The 20,683-nt window shown below is 39.1% G+C and overlaps 2 protein-coding genes across 4 annotated transcripts; both read right to left on the bottom strand.

The window, feature by feature from the left end:
* Positions 1-149: 149 nt before the first annotated feature.
* On the bottom strand, positions 150-2,645 carry LOC125764616 (HEAT repeat-containing protein 3). Its single transcript, XM_049429025.1, has 2 exons — positions 1,926-2,645; positions 150-1,853 (listed from the first exon to the last, which is right to left on the bottom strand). The coding sequence occupies exons 1-2, from the start codon at positions 2,527-2,529 to the stop codon at positions 487-489; spliced, it is 1,971 nt and encodes a 656-aa protein (XP_049284982.1). The 5' UTR covers positions 2,530-2,645; the 3' UTR covers positions 150-486.
* A 1,792-nt stretch (positions 2,646-4,437) lies between these two features.
* On the bottom strand, positions 4,438-19,769 carry LOC125764617 (carbonic anhydrase). Of its 3 annotated transcripts, none has more exons than XM_049429026.1 (5): positions 19,677-19,769; positions 15,207-15,682; positions 9,021-9,436; positions 7,504-7,575; positions 4,438-5,358 (listed from the first exon to the last, which is right to left on the bottom strand). In XM_049429026.1, the coding sequence occupies exons 2-5, from the start codon at positions 15,238-15,240 to the stop codon at positions 5,050-5,052; spliced, it is 831 nt and encodes a 276-aa protein (XP_049284983.1). In that variant the 5' UTR covers positions 15,241-15,682; positions 19,677-19,769; the 3' UTR covers positions 4,438-5,049. The 3 variants fall into 3 exon arrangements, with proteins under 3 accessions (XP_049284983.1, XP_049284984.1, XP_049284985.1); XM_049429027.1 differs by lacking the exon at positions 19,677-19,769 and adding an exon at positions 19,319-19,666 and having other exon boundaries at positions 15,207-15,324; XM_049429028.1 differs by lacking the exons at positions 15,207-15,682; positions 19,677-19,769 and adding an exon at positions 19,184-19,317.
* Between the last annotated feature and the right edge of the window lie 914 nt (positions 19,770-20,683).

Here is a 20,683-nt window from a genome sequence, read left to right as displayed (position 1 = left end):
TATGAGAAAAACGGTAATTTTATAATACAAATAGATTCATTTCTTTTAATTTACTTTATCATCAATTAGTGTAACATAGAAACAAATCTACACATGAGTGTACTTAAAAATTTCTTTCTTTACAAAATAGAGAGTTTTTCAAAAATGGACATAAATTTTATTTACGCTACGATATAGTATGCAAATTTGGAAAAAGGACACTTATATTTCGAAAAATAGGACCATTGATTAAATAACTTATAATGCCAATACAATTGTATTTATAAATGGGAGTTGTAAATTGCATTATAGTTCAAATCGAACAACACAAAAAATATGTTGAAAAGTACAACAAGAATTCGTTGCTGATATACTACCAATGTATAGAGTCTAATGATTGCCAGTAATTTATAAATCAACAAAATTATAGGTCCCACAAGAAAAAAAAATGCCAAAAGTCTTCGAACAAAATTACATGTTCAAAGTGTAGTGTTCGTCCGAAGCATATTATGATTCCGTGTTTGGTTTGTAATTTTTCAATTCCGTTTCTAGATATTTACAAAACCGACTCAGATTTGTACGTACCGTAGAAACAGCAGGAAACCGGTCGCCGAGTTGACGCTTGTCTCGCTTCAATTTCTCCCTCATGATGCGATCCAGCTGTTTGCACTTCGCTATCATGCCAAGCCCATGCATTATCGAGTGCCAATCGTTGTCCGCGAAAATGTCCATCATTGAATCGACTGCCTCCGACAATACCCAAACATCCGCTTCGTTGGCGCAAATGTTTAGCACGAAATCGACGATCACCTTCACATGCGACTCCGGTAACAGGCAACCCAAAATGCCCAACATTCGCAGCCAGTTTGCACGTATCTCTATATCTTCACATTCGGTCACCCCGTTCAACATAAGCTGCAAATCATTCTCGGTCATTTGCTGGAACAGTTCCGGGCTCTTACGTAGGTGTTCCAGTGCGGCTCGCATCAAGGATGTCGATGCTTCCAGTAGCTTCCCGTTGCGCTGTCCCTGAAATACTTGCTGGCCTAAATCGATCCAAACATTGTAAACGGCAGCCGGTCCACCGAGATCATCCGTAGAAATGTTGTTGCACAGATTGTGAAGGCACAACATGGCCGAAATCCGCAGTGCATCCAGCTTCTTCAAGGTGCTCGGTTCCGACTCGATCAGCAATTGATACACATTCTCGGCCACCGGTTGCGCTTTCTGCCATAGCTTTTCAACCAACGCAAGTGACTTGATGGCTTCCAAAACTTCCACAGATATTTTGTCGGTATTTTCGATGCTTTCATTCAATCCATTCGTGTCGTAATCGTATACGCTCTCTGCATCAGAGCCATCAGAGTTATCGTGGTCGTTGTTTTCGCTCTGCCAGTCATCTTCCGAAGAACAAATGTTGGTCAATATTTCGGCCACTATTCGTTGCGCTTGCAGCAATCGACCCACGTCGCGTACTTCCAGCTCTCCCTCGGAAGGCAAATCAGCCTTGCGACGCCGCTGATGGGACTGGGCTTCCGTTTCATCGTCGAAAACAACGTCATCGGTTACTTCTAAATCAACCAGATCTTTCTGTTGCTCGAAGGGTAACATGCTAGTCAAATTACCCAGCGCCGAACGATGATTCGTTTCAAGTGTTTTGGAAACACAAATCAAAACTTTACTCGTATGACTGCTCAACAGCACAGGAACATTTCCGATAATGCCGGCAGCCAGGGCACGTAGCATTATTGTTGCATTATCTACTACCTGAATCGTAAGCAGCGATATTAGTTCCGAGCCATGGTTTGCGAGTACACGCCACGATGAGGCATTTTCTTCCGAAACCACCAGTAGACACTGCGCTACTGCAATCGCTATAGAGAATCGAAAAAATCAGTGTAATGAATGAATCTAAAAACGATTGTACTCTGCCATGTAATACTTACCAATCTCTTGCCCATACACGTTATAATCCAGGAAAGTTACAAAGTTTTCCAACAACTGGGATTGATTGAACACATTCAACGCGTCGGAAGTACTTTCACACAAATTCCACAGCAGGTTAACTGCATGCAGAAACGTGTCCGAATGTTCATCCATTTGATTCTGCATATTCTTATCGAATGTGGGAGTCCACTGTCCATTGCTTGGGAAGCGAATAAGCAAGGCCAATAGCGGCGTCAACACATCTTGATCGACCATGAATTCGCATAACTCCACACTGATTACTGACAGATTCCGTAATGCGCCGGCAGTGGCATGGCGCACGCTCTGGTCCGGATCCACCAAAAGAGATGCAGCTATCCGAATCACATTGTACCGTACCAGTTCACCTATGTTGGCCTCTCCCTGGCAGATGGTGGCTAACGATTGAAGACCACAGATTTTTTCCTCGACAACGGCTGATTCCAACTGCTCCACGATGGCTTCTACAGGCGTGCCGGATTTTGCGCTTTCGGCAAGTCCTTGTTCAATCAACTGGTTCACGTTCATTAATCCGGTGGGATTGGTATTATTTCGATGCAATTTCAATTTCTTGGCTTTCCCCATTTTGCACAAACTATGTAGAAACAGGGAATCAAAGGTAAAGTGCCGGACCAACACGCGCAACGAAATCACGAAAACAATCACACGTGCATGCGTCAAATGTCAAACTAGCAGCAGTGTTGCCAGCGGAGGGCCAATATGAAATTCACACTGGTCGCTATAAGCATAATATTTGGACATTTTTTGCCGTACAGTCGACACGTGCTTTTGCACGTTTTGTTTGAAATGGTGTATTTGGCCGCTGGGGCTTTACAGTCATTTTCAGTTAATCTCAATATTGTGCAGAGAAATAATCAAAGATGGAGCCATGAAAGGGAAATCTGAAAACTATATGGTGCGATGCGTATGAAATTTCGAAAGACAGTACGGAACCTATTCATTTATATTTAATTTATAAGAAAAGATATAAAATAGAGGTCAACTTTTTCCTAGAGTCGGCTCTCATTCTGTGCACTAAATAGTAAGTTAGCTGAAACAATTTTTTTAAGCAAGTGTTCAAGACCTTACTAGAGTTTGCTTTACTTTTAAATCTACACATGCGCACTTTTTCCTTTAAGGACAACACGGGATTCTACATTAAATTGATTCATTTTTACAAATTCACACTTTCTTCGACGAACACAAAGAGATTTCTTTCAAGCACAATTTGTTTTCCTGCAAATTATACATATATCTAGAATTGATATTGCTGCTCATATTGATTGCTCAAATTGATTCAATGTGATTTCCCAACTGAGAAATTTTTCACGAAAAGACGAAGAGTTCGAGCTCAAGATCCGATCATACAAGATGTGAAAACTCTCACAACCCATTTATCGCTAAACGTGCGTACAAATGCTGCGTTAACTTACACGGTTCCTGTCTGATCGATCGAATTCAGGAAATTGTTTCATGCGTCGCTATGTCCTGTAGAATGATTATCGCTGAAAACTGAATGCCGGATTGTGTTTCTGCAAAGTACTTCTGTTGTGTGATATGCGTTTATTTGTATTGTGTGTTTCGTCAGTTTCACCACTAGAGAAACAACTCGTAAAAGCTGTACTATTGCATTCACCCTTTTATTAACATTATGATATATTCAACAACATCTCGTGGTAGTGCATGGATTACATGCAACTACATTTAAACCTTTCAATAACAAATAACAGTGTTTACCCTAGCTCGCGCGCATGCAATGAGTCATAATCTTACGATCAGCGATCCATGCATGTATACGAATTTTGCACTTTGATCTTGAGGGAACTACATGTTTTATTATGTTAACTTATCGACTTTCTTGATTGATAGCGCATGATGGACGCCTTATAATAGATATACTTCTCTTGCTGCTGCCATGCAGCTTTTCTAGCTCAAACGCATATTCAACAATACTATAAACGCCAGGTGTTGTTTTGTACATACAGGCTCATTAGGTGCTGGGCAACGAGCGCTGACAAAAAGGTGACAAATTTTTCAAGTGACAAAAACAGCTTGTCAACTGCGAAAAATAGTTTTTGCCGTGGCCGTGCACACATTTGTACACTTTGACAAAACATAGCAACCCATGATCGACAAAATCTACATCATCTTCAACGTACACGAAAATTCAACGCATTGTAAGCAGTTTTACAGTAATTTTGGCTTTAAATTAATTGATTAAGATGGTCTGTGTCCTTGCAGGGATGAAATACAGTTAATTCAACAAAAGAGAACACCGCAATGGTCAGCTATTCACGATATACTATCTTTAAAGCGCGCTTGTTTACGTTTTAAGCGAACGTCAAATTTTTGTCAACTTTTTGTCACCATTCTTGTCAACCTTTTTCGTGGATTTTCTACAAAATAAAATTTTGTCAAAAGCTCAACAAAGTGACAAAAGCTCCGTTTTGACAAATTTTTCACCTTTTTGTCAGCTCTCGTTGCCAGGCACCTATTTAAAAACACACGTTTTCGCTTAGAATTGCAGCACTTCATGCACTTCATACCTTTTTGGGGAAAGCAAAGGGTGTTTTTTTTTGCACAGGTGAAATTATATCCTAAATTTTCTGACGCATATGATTGTAAATAGTAAATTCCTTTATGGCTTTTCAAGCTGTTCATCGTTCCTTTTTCTCTAAATCGTTCATCTTGCGTACAAAAACTCTTCAGCAGATTGATAGTATAGATAATTGATATAAATATTGCTTTTGATTTGCCTCATTCTACGTATTTTTGTTTTTGCAATTTGTTTTATGACAAAAAATAAGATCTCCACGACAAACGATCGTTATCCATTTCACTGGCGAAAAGGTAAGAGACCTAAATCGAGGACTTCCTGTGGCTGCTCTACGTTTATCATTTTGCCCACACTGTTTGCGTCGGGCGAATGAATCTAATTTAAAACATGATTACCATAAGCGAACCTCGAACGGTGCGTTGACGCGCTTCGCACTACTTGGGTCGGTCACAGATCGACCTGGTTCGAATCATTTACACATTTATGCTGATGTTTCGAAGTGTTTCTACGAAATTCAAACATTCACACTGGCCAAATTTGAATCTTTTTTAGTAGCTATCGACCTCACGTAGCTGACGGTTGCCAAGCTCCAGCGGTGGACGGAAATTGTTAATGACCTTGCCGTATTCGAACTGCTTGTTGAGCGTTTCATCACATGGACACTCTTCAGCGGCATCGTAGCAGCGCATTTCGCGGAACAGCTCCAGCTGTTCGTGCGAAACTTCGATCGGTTCCTTAAACAGAATCCAGGTAACGGACTCCGAGCACGGAGGTGTAGTCAGAGATCCCAAGTAGGTCCAGTAGGCTTTGCCCTCCGGTAGCAAACGGGCCGGATCAAGTGGCTTGTTGAGTGTAACCTGAGAGAGATATAAGCAAAATTGTGAAATGTTTCATTATAGTGTTGAAAGGTTTAACATGGATAAAAAAATAAAAAGAAATGACGAATTATTATGCGATTATTTTCAGTATCTTATACAAACTACATTATTGTTGAATATCGATTTTCATACATAAACGGAAATGTCTCAAGTCAAGTGAGCCAAGACAAACGGAAAATAGATTTGTATTATGAAACCATTCTTGTGACAAGACAAGATTCGCCAATTTTTTTCTTTCGTTAAAGCTGTATCAAAGCGAAAATATGAAAAATTATTCATAAATTAATGTTTTTACAAAAACACTTGCGTATTCCAATAGTTTATGCACTAAAATGCAACAAAAATATACCACGTGCTCCGAAATTGGCACATTTCCGTGAACAGATCACAAACTTGACTGTCATAATACAAATCTTCCGTTTTTGACAACTTGTCTTTACAATTTGTGTATGATAATTGAGGCTTATATTTTATTTATAATGTAAAAAATTAAACAGTCACTCTGAAGCTAACCTACACAAATATCAATACATTTTTTCACTAATCCGTCTGGAACATTCCGTGTTCCAACCAGATCCAACCAGACAATACCTTGATCAAGTGATCCCCACCGCCACCAATGATTCATTCAACTTCCCCACACGCTGCAGACGTGTTGACGCTGGAAGATCTCGTCTCATTTAAACTGATCGCGACGAGTTCATGGACAGTCATTCGCGGTGAGCAAATTATGTGAAGCACAAATTGAACTTCAGCTAGCGAGTTGGTGCTATTGTACAGTGCACTTTTTTGCTGCACTAATCCCCGCCTCGGGCAATGGTAGAGATCAGAAACACTCTCGTTTCCCGCCTCAAGGTTACCGACACGGGACAGAATTAATGGAATCACGGCCCTAGATGGAGATATGCATGAAGTTACAGTATGAATCAGAACGGTTGTTAACGTCAATGTCGGACATGTAGCTTCAATGGTGAATTTATAACAGTCAGTCGATTGCATATGATCGCGATATGATCGACTGCATTGAAAAGTTTATTGCATTCAAGCAAAGCTGTTACGATTTGCACGTTTTAATTGACTTATATGGTAGAATAATCTAAATTGTACATTCACGAAATTTCCGTACAATTCAATATTTGTCTCTTCATTATCACTTTAACAGCACTTAATCCGCTTAATTCATAACCATTCATCCGTCACTGGCACATATCCGGATACAGGCAGATGCAACGTTCCTATTTTTCCCTCCCCGATGAACAATACAGTCTTAACCTTGCCCCAATGCAGAAGAACTGTTGATCAACACTTGAACAAACATGGATGAAGTTTACTATCCGTGTTGTAAATAGCTTGATTGTCCTGAGCCACTCTCGAGACGTTGCGCGTCAGTGTACGTAGATTGCTCCACCACTTGACCTATCTTACAAGACACGACTAGACATCCCCCGGCTTGGCACCTGAGTTCGACCAAGATCCCATAAACGATGTATGTGTTGCTCCACATACTCCGCTAGCTTCGACCAGCCGGGCAAACATGCTTGCCCAACGATGACCTATGAAGGAGAAAAGCGGAAAACATAACCTGTCCATCATCCAATAAGCAGCGAGCGAGTACAATCGCTCGTTGTTTACTGAGCTCTTGTCACTTATCGCACGTGAAGCTACTAACACCCTTTCGGGGTGGCTGGTGTAAGAATGCGTGTCAATGTTTGTACGGTGTTGGGTCACTGCACGACGATTAAATGACGAAGTGCATCGTTCTTAGTTTAATTGAACCAGTAGTCCCATTGTCGCAGCGAACGAACGGATACACTTCGCTGTAGATTGTTTCTGTAAACAAACAAGTGGAAACAATTTGACTAAAACATTTCAACCCCAGTGGCCTGGGACCATACGCTCGCGCGAATGGAACGCTAGCCGGATGCAGTCTGATTGCTGCACGGTTGGATTACATTTGCTAGAATTGTATCACGTAACAACACCTTTAATGTAATGTGAATATTTTATCCCCAAAACCCCACCACCCACCAGTGTTGGTCAATGGGTGTGCATTGTGTCTGGCTCTGCACAGGGGCATGTATTGAGATTCTACAAACAGTCGCATATCCGACGTGCGATACTTACGCGATCGCCCTTGTGAGTGATGAACGGAAGCAAACGAGCGATGATATCCAGCTCCGGATGCGGCTTGCCAACCTGTAAATGCATAAAAAGATAGTCTATTAGTTCAATGTTGTGGCATTTGTATTTTTTTTTATTATTTTTGCTTAGCATTTCTGTTCTACACTGTGCTGAATTGCGTTTCATCTTAATTGTAATCTGACGCGTACGGTGACATTCCTTCCTAGGCGTGGCGTGGTTGCAAAATATGAAAGGTAATGCAGATTTTTTAAACTTTTTATAACTTTGAATTTTTTTACTTTCATTATAATGTAAAAAATCAACATATCAAGTTTTGCAAAAATTGTCATGATTGTTATCATATTTAAATTAAACGAAAAAAGAAGCACAGAGCAGAAAAAGAATTAACTGAGTATCAGGTTAAATTAAGTCCATTTTTTTAAATTACAATACATGTCATATAGGCTACATCGTCTAACACAGTAACAATATCGTATATAGTATGATAGTATACAATCGAATAGTGTATGTCAGAGGGATAAGCTTAAAATCTATAAGATATCATATCTTATAAAGTAAAAATTAAATGAAAGCCAAAGTTATTATTGAAATCAAAATTGAAATCATCTTATACTAAAATTAAGCATAATTCTATGAAGGAGCAAGGAGCAAATAGATCAATTCAAATAAGTCAATTAAAATATGAGAACAAATCTTACTAGCTCTTTTGGATTACAAATTTCCTACATAGTTTTTAGATTGATATACTTTCGGTAATATTGCGAAAAAGCTGATAATTTTTGCCGGTCATAAAGTTTTGAATGACAAAACATTGCACACTTTTTTTAATGTATTATATAGCTGTGAATCAAACATGAAGAAGCCACTCTTAACATCATCATCATTTTATCATTGTCAAAGAATTACCGTACAAATGACCCTTATAACATCCCCTGGTCCGCCTATAGTGATCTTCTATGCAAATACTCTGCCGATGTACGTACCAAGATCAGGCAAAGATAACTACGCAAGATAGATCTCGATCGTAGACAAGGTGAGATATAATCACCGTACAAAGTTTCTCTCATTTTCTTGGACACGCAACACAATTTGTGTTAAGGGCACATTACTTGCCACGTCCGAAGGGTTAATTTCAGTCATGCCAATTATTGAATGAATGAAAAGAATGAAAACATTACTAGGCGCCTGGAAAAACTGGTATGCATTAAAAATAGCCGACATCGATGACCTGCAATCCGTACTGGACACAAAGAAAAAGAGATTTGGTGTTCTAAACAAGAACCGCACGAGCAATTTGCATTAAAGAAATCGATACTCAGTTGCTGCATGTAGGTACAATGTTACCTAACTACTGAAACCCACAAGTACAAATTGGATTAGCTCGCTTCGTAACTACACTGAACAGCAATCTTATTCGTTGAGGTAACACAAGCCAACGTAAAGGAATATTTCTTTATTTTATAGCAATAGTAAAGCAATAGGACAAATTTTCAACATACCTTCAAAAAGACTCCCAACACTGCCAAACCATCGGGATGGCCAGCAGCCTCTCCGAAGCTCTTGTACTTGCTCTGGTTCCAATGGACCAGGTGCAGCTCACCGGCAAACGATTCTCCATCAACCGTATGTTCCGATCCGCGCGAGTCTGAACATCCCCAGTGACAATGGAACTGTTCCAGAATGAACTGTTCCTTCTGGAGCGGTCCACCGGTAAGCAGTGAGCCCTTACCGTTCACATCCACACGCCAGCAGTATCCAGGATTGACCAGGCTACGCGTGTTCTCTGGCACATACGTCCATCGCAGCGCATTCTCCTGCAGATCGCCCGAGTTTTGGGTTTTGGAGGTAACGATATCGACCGGTGACTGACGTTGCCCACGGGCCTGCGGGAACATTTCCGGCCATTTCTGTGGTCCTGTGTGGGTTAGGCAAGAGAAGAAGACAAAACGTGTAAACAATTTGTGTAATAACTCTAATGGTGTAGCGTATGCGCAACAGGAGTAAAGTGTTGATTAATTTTGGTTCGTTTATTTATTGACGAAGTCATTCATCATGTTTATGGACGGTTTAATTCCCCAACAATGATGCCCAAGTGTCCAACGAATTGAGTATGCCTTAATAGAAAGCGATAAGAACGAAGCAAACAAAGTACTTGTTGTAATGATAATGCCCACCATTCGTGTGCCTTAATTCGTGTGTGTAATCACAAACGGATGTCTTTTTTTCTGACATCCCGCCCAATCACTTAGTGGCTGCCACATCGTTAAACAATATTGTTTTCAATCTAAATAATTGCTTTTACTACAATCCAATCAGCTGCGCTAATTGCTAGAGCTAAAGTTCTGGTGCAGCAGATATTTGTTTTAACAAAACAATGCTAAGCTAATTAACTTTATTGACTGTAATGCAGCATAAACACTTGAGCACGATTTTGCTTACAATTCCTGGAATAGGATTTTCAAAACTTAGCGCTGAAGGCCTATTTGAATGTCCTGCATAACCCAGCATTTTACCGATAAACAATTAGGTGCAACCGATCACGATGCAACTGGAGAAGCAGAAAATTGCTGACCGACCAACGCACCATTCTCCCTTGCATCGTGACCGATTGCTCACCGAATGTAACGAAAAGAAGAACGGATAAGATGACAACTGAATGGCCGTATGCTTGTGGGGACACTTTATGCCTGTTGTAGCTACTGGAAGCTGTATCTTGGAGGGTTTTTATTTTTCTTCACACTGCTGAAACGACCACTTGATTGGCCTTAATTCGAGCCGGATTTAATGCTCTCGTGCTTTGTTCTACAGAGTGGCAAAATGCCACTTAGCAACGTTCTGCTACTAACGGAAATCTTTACCATACTGACTTTACCATGATTGACGCAATAAAGGATGATAAGAGCATGGAATAATAATTTGCCACTTTTATAGCATGCATTTATTTTCCGCTTTGGTTCACAGTAATGCGCTATGTTAAGTGAAATATGTGCACCAACCCATTTCTGACGATACTTCCTATCTTCATTCTACTGTCACTATGTCTCATTTAATTATTCTATTATTTTTAGGTATTTATTTGCGCAATCATAACGTTCATTCAATAATATTTAACGTTCGCATTTTGTGATGAAAGCTGACGATAACTATGTTTTGATCGTCCGTCACTGAACGATGTGATTAATCTTTCCACACCGTTTGAGACGCGATATTGAGGTTTCCTGTGATCAATGAAGCCAAGAGAGAAAAAAATCGCGATCTGCTCGCTTCGCTAGAAGCTGACGTCAATCAAATATTGTGAAGTCAAACGGTTCATTTGATCTGTGTGAGCCACTTACAACTGCCATACCATTATTGTCGAAGCGATCTCTACTGACTCAAGACAAACATTATTGGACGTACCAAAAAAAAAAAAACAAGACATCACGTTAAGTTAGTTTCGCCATTGCAAGTGTTCGTGACAGTGCAGATTAAATCGAATTTAACCAATTTATTTGACGCGCTGGATAATAACGGAAGACACGCTACCTTTGGCAAAGAGTAGAAAACCAGTACAATATTCTCATTGATAGTTTAATTTAAATTGATGTCTAACTAATTTAGTTTATTTTACTTCTTGTGACAATTACTTATTGATGCCGATAACGAGACTAGTCATACTATTCGAGTTAACATTAACATTATATAAAGTTAAGAAAAAATAATCTTGCTTAAGGTAAGAAAAACAAACAAAAAGTACTACAACATACAAATTAAAAATGATGACATCAACTAATATGGCATCATCCGAGCAGTAAGGCGCCTTCAAGAAATATTAATTGCCAGGTAGCAGTAAAGTTCTCAAGATGTCAGATTAATTGTAATGGGCTAAGACCACTTACAGCAAATGAAGTCGTCTTAGGATAAACAATCTTAAACTTTACAGCATTTTAATTCGCTTTCAATTGCGCTGCATCTTCCATAATCCATATAGTTTTGAAATTATTAATTCGACACTTGAAACGAACACTCTATAGCGTGAGCACACTTTTTTGCAAATCTGCGGCACGCTCCGGACGTTGTATTTCGAGATTTCTCAACAACTTTGAGTTGTCTAGTCTTTTGTTGTTGTTGTAAGCTCCCTCACTCCACATGCTATATAATATTCTTATCACGTGTATTCGCGCAGTGCATTGTAAATGTCACAAGACCGCTTAATCAGTCGCGACAACCCCGTGAGTAATGGCCGTACAATTTTCAACCCGTGGGCGATAGTGTTTGAGGATTGTTAAAACCGTTCCGTTCGGTGCCGAGTCTACCTAATAATTTTCATTTACCAAGCACATCATATATCACACGGAGATGGACACTGTAATTTTGTGGGACAGTCATGGGCACAGGGACGGGTAGGGGAAAAAAGGTTTACAGCACAAGCAAACTACAAATGCGTCACGGGTTTATCATTTGGGAGCTATTTGGATGATTACCATCATTCGCGTCGAGCAATCGAGAAGCATTGTTATGATGTTACAACAACAAAATAACTTGCTTGCACCATTGAGTTAGACGGGAGTAAACACTTTAAATGTGTCGGATAATTTTGAAACAAACACATCGCGATATAATGATTTTGGCGAGGATAATGATTGTGTTTTTACCATTTTATTTTATTTTAAAACAGCGTTTTTTACTGCTAAACTATTAAAAAAAGTTGCACAATGGGAACAAAAACATACGAAGCCTAATTTAATTCGTTTGTCTCATGTGTGATCATTATTTCAAGCTGGAATAGTTCGCTTTATAACTCTATAAAACTTGCCTCACTGAAACAAACCAATGCGTCAACCAATGATAAGGTCTGAAACAGGCATAACGAACTATGTGCAGAAATACATGACCTTTTGCTCTATTGCTAACATTGTACCGACACCGACAAAGCCTAACGCCGCTCGTACGCTACCGCGATCTTTCGATATTAGACGTCGTCGCTGGCCGTCAAAAGTTAGCTTCCCCCAACGACGCAACTAGCCAACAGCACGTGCTGCAAAGTGTGGTACAAACCCGCAACGAGCTGGTGCGTATGGAAGGGGAAAACACACAGATACATTGGGGGATTCGATCGAGAACAGAAAAGCACCGCCCGTCTCTAAATGGCAAGTGCTGTGCCTGGTGGACCATGGAATTTCTTATCACGTGACTAAGCGCGACAAACCGGTCGGTTGGTCGCGCTGCACGATGGAAAGCTGCGAACGTTTGCAGAAATCGGCGATGGGGGCTTTACGGGCGCGGAATTTACGCGAACCGGTTTTAGTCACTTTTTTTGCAGCAGTAACGCTGTCGTTCGTTTCCATGGCAGTGACTTTACAGTATCCCTTGCCCGGTACGAGATCCTACCGAGAAGCGAACTGACATCGATCTTTTTTGTTTATATTTTCTTCAGTCGCTCGTACCGGTTCAGGCAGGGTTGAAGATCGTAAACACACACACACACATCTTCATATCCGGCTAACGGCGGATCTGCAGCATCCCAGCTATAAGGGTGTAAGGATGATCTTATATCGATCCGTTAACACCAACACGACCGAAAGCTGCTAAAGGGAGCTCACCAGAAAATATCCGTTGTGTGGCGTTAATTGAAGCAATTAGAAAGTTTAAAACTGCGCACTGATTGATTGAGTCAGCTGCCGATCGGAGTCTCGAACGCGCCAAGATGAGCATTTGAAGAAAGTTTTCCGCTCGAAGCAGCTACTTAATTGAAGCCCTAAGCTAGGTAAAGATAAGGTTAAGGGAATTCGCAAAAATAAGCACACCGTTCGATAGTCTTTTATTTAAAAAGAAAAGAGTGGTATATTTTTAAAAACAATTTTTAAGCAGTTCACAATTCGAAGTTTTACATCGAAATGCTCAAATTCGATGACATCATCACGACAGCTTAATGCATAACCATAGCTGTAGCGGGTAATTCCTACTACCTGTCCAAAAAACAACGAAGTTGATTCTTCAAACGTAAAGCAGTAAAGGCGAAAGTTTGAAGTAATGCCTGACCAGCTATAATAATAAAGATGTTTCACCATATACACTGTTTATGTTCTCATCATCATGTGCCTGAAAAAAATATTTTAAAGAAACAATAAGGAACAAAGGAACAGTTTTCTTTCCAAATCAGGAGTTTTTAGGGTCCCCAAAAGATGGAAATAGATGTAACTTATTTCAATTTTTATCATAAAAATTATCCTCGCCTTCGGCCTCAATTATGATTCATTAAATCATATAAAAAATGCGTTTATACACAGTTATAATATACAGGACCAGGTGTAAGTTGTAAGAGTATGCAAATTTTACGCATTGTTTTAAAATTGCTTTTGATATGCACTTACTACACGCATCCTCAACCCCATATTAATCGATCGTATCTCAGTGGGAACGATTTATTGCTATTGTTTTCAAAGAACTAAAACACCAACCAACAATAACCTTCAAACCGTTTTAGTCGGACGCTGATGATCGAGAACATTCCGCCCAAATCATCAACGCATCATCGACCGAACCGCGTGATAGCAAAAACCAAAAAAAAGCATCACTCCAATGCTATCACAACACCCAATGTCGAAACGTTCGATTGTCTTCGTTTTCGCAATCGCTACAAAATTCAGCTTCCAAGCGCATGATCACTGAGCAAGGAACGCGTTCGCAACACGCTTGAACCAATTATACCAATCAACATCCGGGCGGTTGAAACGAGTTCTCTGCTAGCCCTGGTTGGGTGGAACGATTGAGAAAGATTTAAATTGTTTGATGTCAAATTGACAGTTTTGTTTGTGTTCAATTGTATGCAGTTTTTAGATTGCGTTATCAATTCAATTATGTCCAGCAGCATTCATTGTCTATATTTTGGATTTTTATTTCCATGTCGTATCGCATTAACATACACACATGTTATCTCTCATTGCACATCCATTTTCAAAATATGACCCAAAAAATCTTCAAATGCATCTTGAAAGTTGACAGTTCAATCGTATTACATTAAATTGAAAAAAATGTTAGTTAGAGGTTCGTATGACTTTAAAAACAAGAGTAAGGTTCCTATTTAAACAAACTATAGGCATTTATTTTAATTAACATTTTACAGCTTGTGTCACTAAAAAATAAAAAATACACTATTTTCTGTGATAGTTATTTTTACTCTACTCGCTATAGTTACTCAGTGCGTCAATGGACGTTTCGAAAAACATAACACAAACCAAGCATTAAAACTTACACTTCAACCGTGTCACACCGAACTCCGAACTTATCAAACGATGTTCGTACATATTTCGGCCAAAAGCCTTGTACACTTCCGCTAGACAAAAACATTACGACCATTGGCGTAAGCCTCGCACGCTTCTTCTTTCCAGAAAATTGGGAAGCATTGTTTATAACGTCGCTGATAACAAATGCGTGATTGATTTAATGACCCTGATGATAACTTGCTTGATAACTGTGCCATCATGCCATCGAGGGAATTTCGCGCGCGATTTCTACTATCGATTTTGGCAATGAGCGACAACGACATTTGATCTCCGATATCGATGCATCGTGCGAGAGCAATAATCGAGTCGATCTATAGATCTATAATCGAGGATGAAAAGCACTGTTGTTCCTTTAAGATCTTCCCCATCATAAATAATTCTTTAATATTTAAATGCAGTTCCTTCACTGACTTGACTTACCATTCATTTGTGTATATCCCCATGTTACGGACATCTTGACAAATTTTTGATCAATTTACCTACTCTTCTATATAAACACCGCGGGAATCGCCACACCGTAACAACAAACTCGTAACAACTACTCTGTGCTTGAACGCTGATAACTAACAAACTCTCTGACTGGCTCTCTTTCGTTTTACGAAACAATTGTGCACACAAACACAATTATGCGTTCCAATAGCACTTCTCCAACAAACTACCTTCTGCTATCCGCTGTTATCAACAATGCTCACAACAGTGTTCAGCACAGTACGCGTACTCGATCGTGCGTATCGACCGCAGAGCCACGCACAGATTTCACTGACTTAACGAAAAACCGGACAACATCAACAAATTCCAGCTGACACGAATACTTTCCGTCCACTGTCAGTAACCAACAAGTGAAACCAACGGGATCGATCGACGACTGTTTATAATGTAACGACGCACCACACAACCTGCTCGTTCAATTGGCACTTGCGGAATGAATTTTTCAATCAACGACCACGACGACGAGAGCCACTATTCATCTGGAGAAGGCGCTCCAGTGCGTCACTCATATATATGCACGGCCAGAAGTAAAGCGAACCGCACCACTACACCGAGCCCTGGAAGACGCACGTTGCATCTCTCGTGTGGTGGGCCACGGCTCATGGCTGCAACGAATGCGGAAAATTAATGAAAACTCACGCAACGAACGTTCCATGGTTCGCTCTCTCCTTCTCTCTGTTCTCCTTCTTCGATCGCTAGCGTTGTTGATCACGTGCGATCACTGGAAGTTTTCTTTTGAGGGTGTTAGTATTTGCATTACTGCAGTTCTTATTTTCACAACCAAATGCAACTGTTGTACAGTGTTCTATTGCCACCTGGTAATTATTGTCACCGTTTGTGCTGACGACTGTGGACGGTAATTGAAAAACACATTTGCCGTAATCTTAGTTGCAACAATGAAGGAATCTTACAAAGCAGCTGAAAACAGTAATTACCTTTCAAATTCTGTACTTTCCTTTCTGTACAACCGATTGCATGAAAATCCAAAAACCCTGGACAATAATCATCCATCGTAGTATGAAACATTACTAAAAACCATGTTATTATATAATGTTTTTATCCGTTTTTTTAAAAGCATAAATCTCCATACTTTTAGTTTTGACGATTAATCTACACTTTACGAGTCGATACATATGTTGAAAGAAATTAACATAATCGTAATCAACACCATTTTTACGCGGTGGCAGATTTTACGACCCATTTGTTTCGCATTCGCCGAACGTAAACATTCAAGTTCAACCTATAAAGAAGACGTTAAATTGGCCATAAAATTAGCCGATTAAGATACTGCCGAAACTCGTCGGGCGATGTTCAAAAAGGAATAAATACGTCAATTAAAACAAGATAACGGATAATTTACAAAAGCCTTTTTGTGATTTTTTTTCATAGTTAAATAAGCATGTGAATCTAACAAATAAAAAATGATTAAAGTTTCTAGAAGTTTCTGTAGAAAAACAAATAGTCATCTGAGCAACGTTCTCAAGAGTAGATCAATGTTCTAGAGCATACTTACAATTAATGTATAAGCACTTTTGCAGTCCATATTTCAATTACAAAACCTTGTAATATAACGTATGGCTATTCGTCCGAAGATAAGCTGCTGATAACGATATCAACGACAACGTGTTGCTGGCGCACGGCCATACATAAATCCCTGTAATCCTTCAATCACTTGAAACAATTCAAAAACAATAATTTCTATTTATCATTGATTGTACAAGACTGTACTGGTCATGTGATAATTTGAAAGTAAACGTTATCTATTTGTTACATTTTCAATCTAGGGTTATTTGTAGCCATGCTGTACTAACACAAAATTTCACAATCTTGACATACGTCCTGACCGTTCTAACGTAAATTGAACAAAAGATTTCACAATGGTTATCAACCCTCTAAAGCTTTTGATTACTATGCGACGATTAATGTCCCATTTCGCTTAATCCACTAACCCACTTTAATCGTTCCAAGTGATTACGATTACGCATAATAATCATAAATTTAATGAAATGGAACTTTTACGCTGTTTTATGGCTCTTTAATCAAATCTTTATCAAGATGTACGCCATTGGAATGGTCTTGATAACATTTTAAGGGTATGCTCGAAGCGACTGCAACACCTGAAATGTTTATTGCAGGAGCTACGATATTGAACAGTTTCTTGCAAAGATAGTCAGACAACGAATTAAGTGTAACGCTAATGATTGTATCTTTCTAAGCTTGATTTTAAATAATTGACATTAATTTGTAATTGATAATATTTCATGGTAACTAACAATGCAAAATACTGCTTCTTTTTATGTTGCACGACAACCTCAAGGCAGGTCTTGGGCTGCCAATTCTTGCTTTCCTTGACTTATTATACCCTCAGCATGATATTCAATGCCGATCCCCTTTCCTGTCCTGTAAAGATTAACGCCATTTGTATTTACACCACCAAGCCGAATATGATTAATACCTTTTATTTCCAAAACTTTACTGCAATTTTATAATATTATAAAATATCCAAACAAATAAAATTTATTCAAAAATGGAAAAGGCATACTAAAACTTTTTCTATTGTTTGCACGTTATCTAGTTCAACCTTATTTTTATCAGCAAGAACTGGCAGTTTATATTTACAACGTTATCTCGGGACGTGTTTATTATTCAGCTCGTCAAACAGTTTCCATCGTTTGACATATTATTTGGTAGAAAACATGTTTGCAACACACTTCAACGATGCTCGAAAGATAATTTGGACCACCCAAGAAAATACATTTATCACTGAGAATATGCATTTGGAAGACAACTTACCTACTCGAACGATAACAGAAATGAAGATATCGCAAAACCAAACATCGTTTCCGATACTTGACGCTTAATGTTAATCAAATGTGTTACCTTTTCTGCTCACTCTCATTGTTATATTTACCGATATGATACTTGTGACTGTTGATAGTAATAATGGACGATTGATTGACTGGCTTCTCATTATCATATGCGTTCTAATTCTTTTTTAACAATTGAATACTGTCTGACACTTTCAATGCTTCTATTTCGAACAAGATGTCATACAAAATAAATACAACAGAATGTAACAATATGGTGATTCGAAGATGATAATGTTGTATTGATTTTTTTATTCTAAAAGTATTAATACAGTCTAGGAAAAGGAATAAAAATACAATTATAACTTTATTTTGGGTAACTAAAATTTCAACTTTTCATAACTCTGCTATGTAAAATATAGTGTAAAATGTTACCTCTCCAGACTCTCCAGAGCGTCCGATCTTATACAACGAAAAACGTAGACTGTATAGAAATCGGATCTATTTCCCACTTTTAATCGGTTAAGGGAAATAAATTAATCAAGTAGACGCAAGAGGTACGATCGCTATAACCTACTCATTGAGTCAAGAAGATGAGATAAAACGTCTTCATTTATCAATGTTTAAGTACCTTAACTTCTACTTCTGGCTATTTGCGATTAGATACTAAATATATGACGTAGAAGGACATCCCTTGCCGCAAGCTAAACAAATAATGACATAAGTCAGGCACGTTTCATCCTATGGCTAAAGGGGGGATTTGAAGGCATTGTTTATAACGTCACTGATAACAGGTGCGTGATTGATTTAATGACCCTTTGCTTGATAACTGTGCCATCATGCCGTCGAGGGCATTTCGCACGCGGTTTCCACTACCGATTCCAGCAACAGCCAGATCTAGCAGATAGTGGTACATCGCACGAGATCTCTAATCGAAAGCGTTTTGCAGTGTCAGAGAAGATTAATCGTCGATTGTAAAAGCGTCCTTCCACTGTGGATCGCCCGGGATCTCCTACGTAAACCCACAGAACTAATCTATTGATCACATACTTATTATTCCATGTCTTCTTAATATCTAATTACAGCTTCCACGACACTTACCATTCGTTTGTGTATATCCCCACGAGACAGACATGTCGACGAGCTTTGATCGGTTTCCTTGAACAACAGCAACAGCAGCAACGCGGGAATCGCCACACCGTAACAACAAACTGCTTTCAACGAAACAACAAACACCTTCTCTGTGCTTGAACGCTGATAACTAACAAACTCTCTTACTGGCTCTCTTTCGTTCGACGAAACAATTGTGCACACAAATACAATTATGCGTTCCAATAGCACTTCTCCAACAAACTACCTTCTGCTATCCGCTGTTATCAACAATGCTCACAACAGTGTTCAGCACAGTACGCGTACTCGATCGTGCGTATCGACCGCAGAGCCACGCACAGATTTCACTGACTTAACGAAAAACCGGACAACATCAACAAATTCCAGCTGACACGAATACTTTCCGTCCACTGTCAGTAACCAACAAGTGAAACCAACGGGTTTGATCGACGACTGTTTATAATGTAACGACGCACCACACAACCTGCTCGTTCAATTGGCACTTGCGGAATGAATTTTTCAATGAACGACCACGACGACGAGAGCCACTATTCATCTGGAGAAGGCGCTCCAGTGCGTCACTCATATATATGCACGGCCAGAAGTAAAGCGAACCGCACCACTACAGCGAGCCCTGGAAGACGCACGTTGCATCTCTCGTGTGGTGGGCCACGGCTCATGGCTGCAACGAATGCGGAAAATTAATGAAAACTCACGCAACGAACGTTCCATGGTTCGCTCTTTCCTTATCTCTGTTCTTCTCCTTTCCTTTACGCTCGTTGCGACTAGCGATCTTTGTTGATCAAGTGCGTTTATTGGAATGTTTCTGTTGAGTGTATTGGTGTAGTAAAACTGCATTTCTTGCTGTCACTACCAAACAGCTTATGTTGTGCAGCGCTCTTTAGTCACCTGGTAGTTATTTCAGATATGAAAGAAACCCAAATCTTTTTAAACTTTCTACCAACTGGATAGTGATCACTTCTGACAATAAAAATTGCTACTCATGTTTCAAAGATATGAGTGAAGCTATTTTTCTGATATTATTAATTTAACGACAATCAAAATATCTATTCATTTTTTTTCTATGCCATAGAAAAAATAAGCTACATTTTTTTCTTCAAAACTGATGCATGGAGATTAGTTTATTATTTTGAATTTGTTGAACTTGTACTTCTTGTGTTAAAAAAAAACTATTAAATAGCATGTTGTTTTGTTCTCATACCTGTAGTTCATTTGCTATGGTTTGGTTGCTAACAAGAGAGAACTAATGGAGAGTAAAACATTTGTTTTAAATAATAAACATTTATAACGTCGTCTCTTAGCGTCAACTCAAACGTTTTATCTTTGACTTAAATCTAAGGTGCTTTTGTCCATATTAACGGTACGATGATTATAACACAAAACAGCCATAAATACATCGCTTCGAAAACATATTTGATTGATTTGATATTGAAAGAATTATTATTTTTATCTACGCTTCAAAGATTGTAG

Source organism: Anopheles funestus, chromosome 2RL, assembly GCF_943734845.2.
Source record: "Anopheles funestus chromosome 2RL, idAnoFuneDA-416_04, whole genome shotgun sequence".
Taxonomy (NCBI): Eukaryota; Metazoa; Arthropoda; class Insecta; order Diptera; family Culicidae; genus Anopheles; species Anopheles funestus.
The sequence above is the reverse complement of the archived record's forward strand: the minus strand, read 5'-3'. Positions and strand labels throughout refer to the sequence as shown.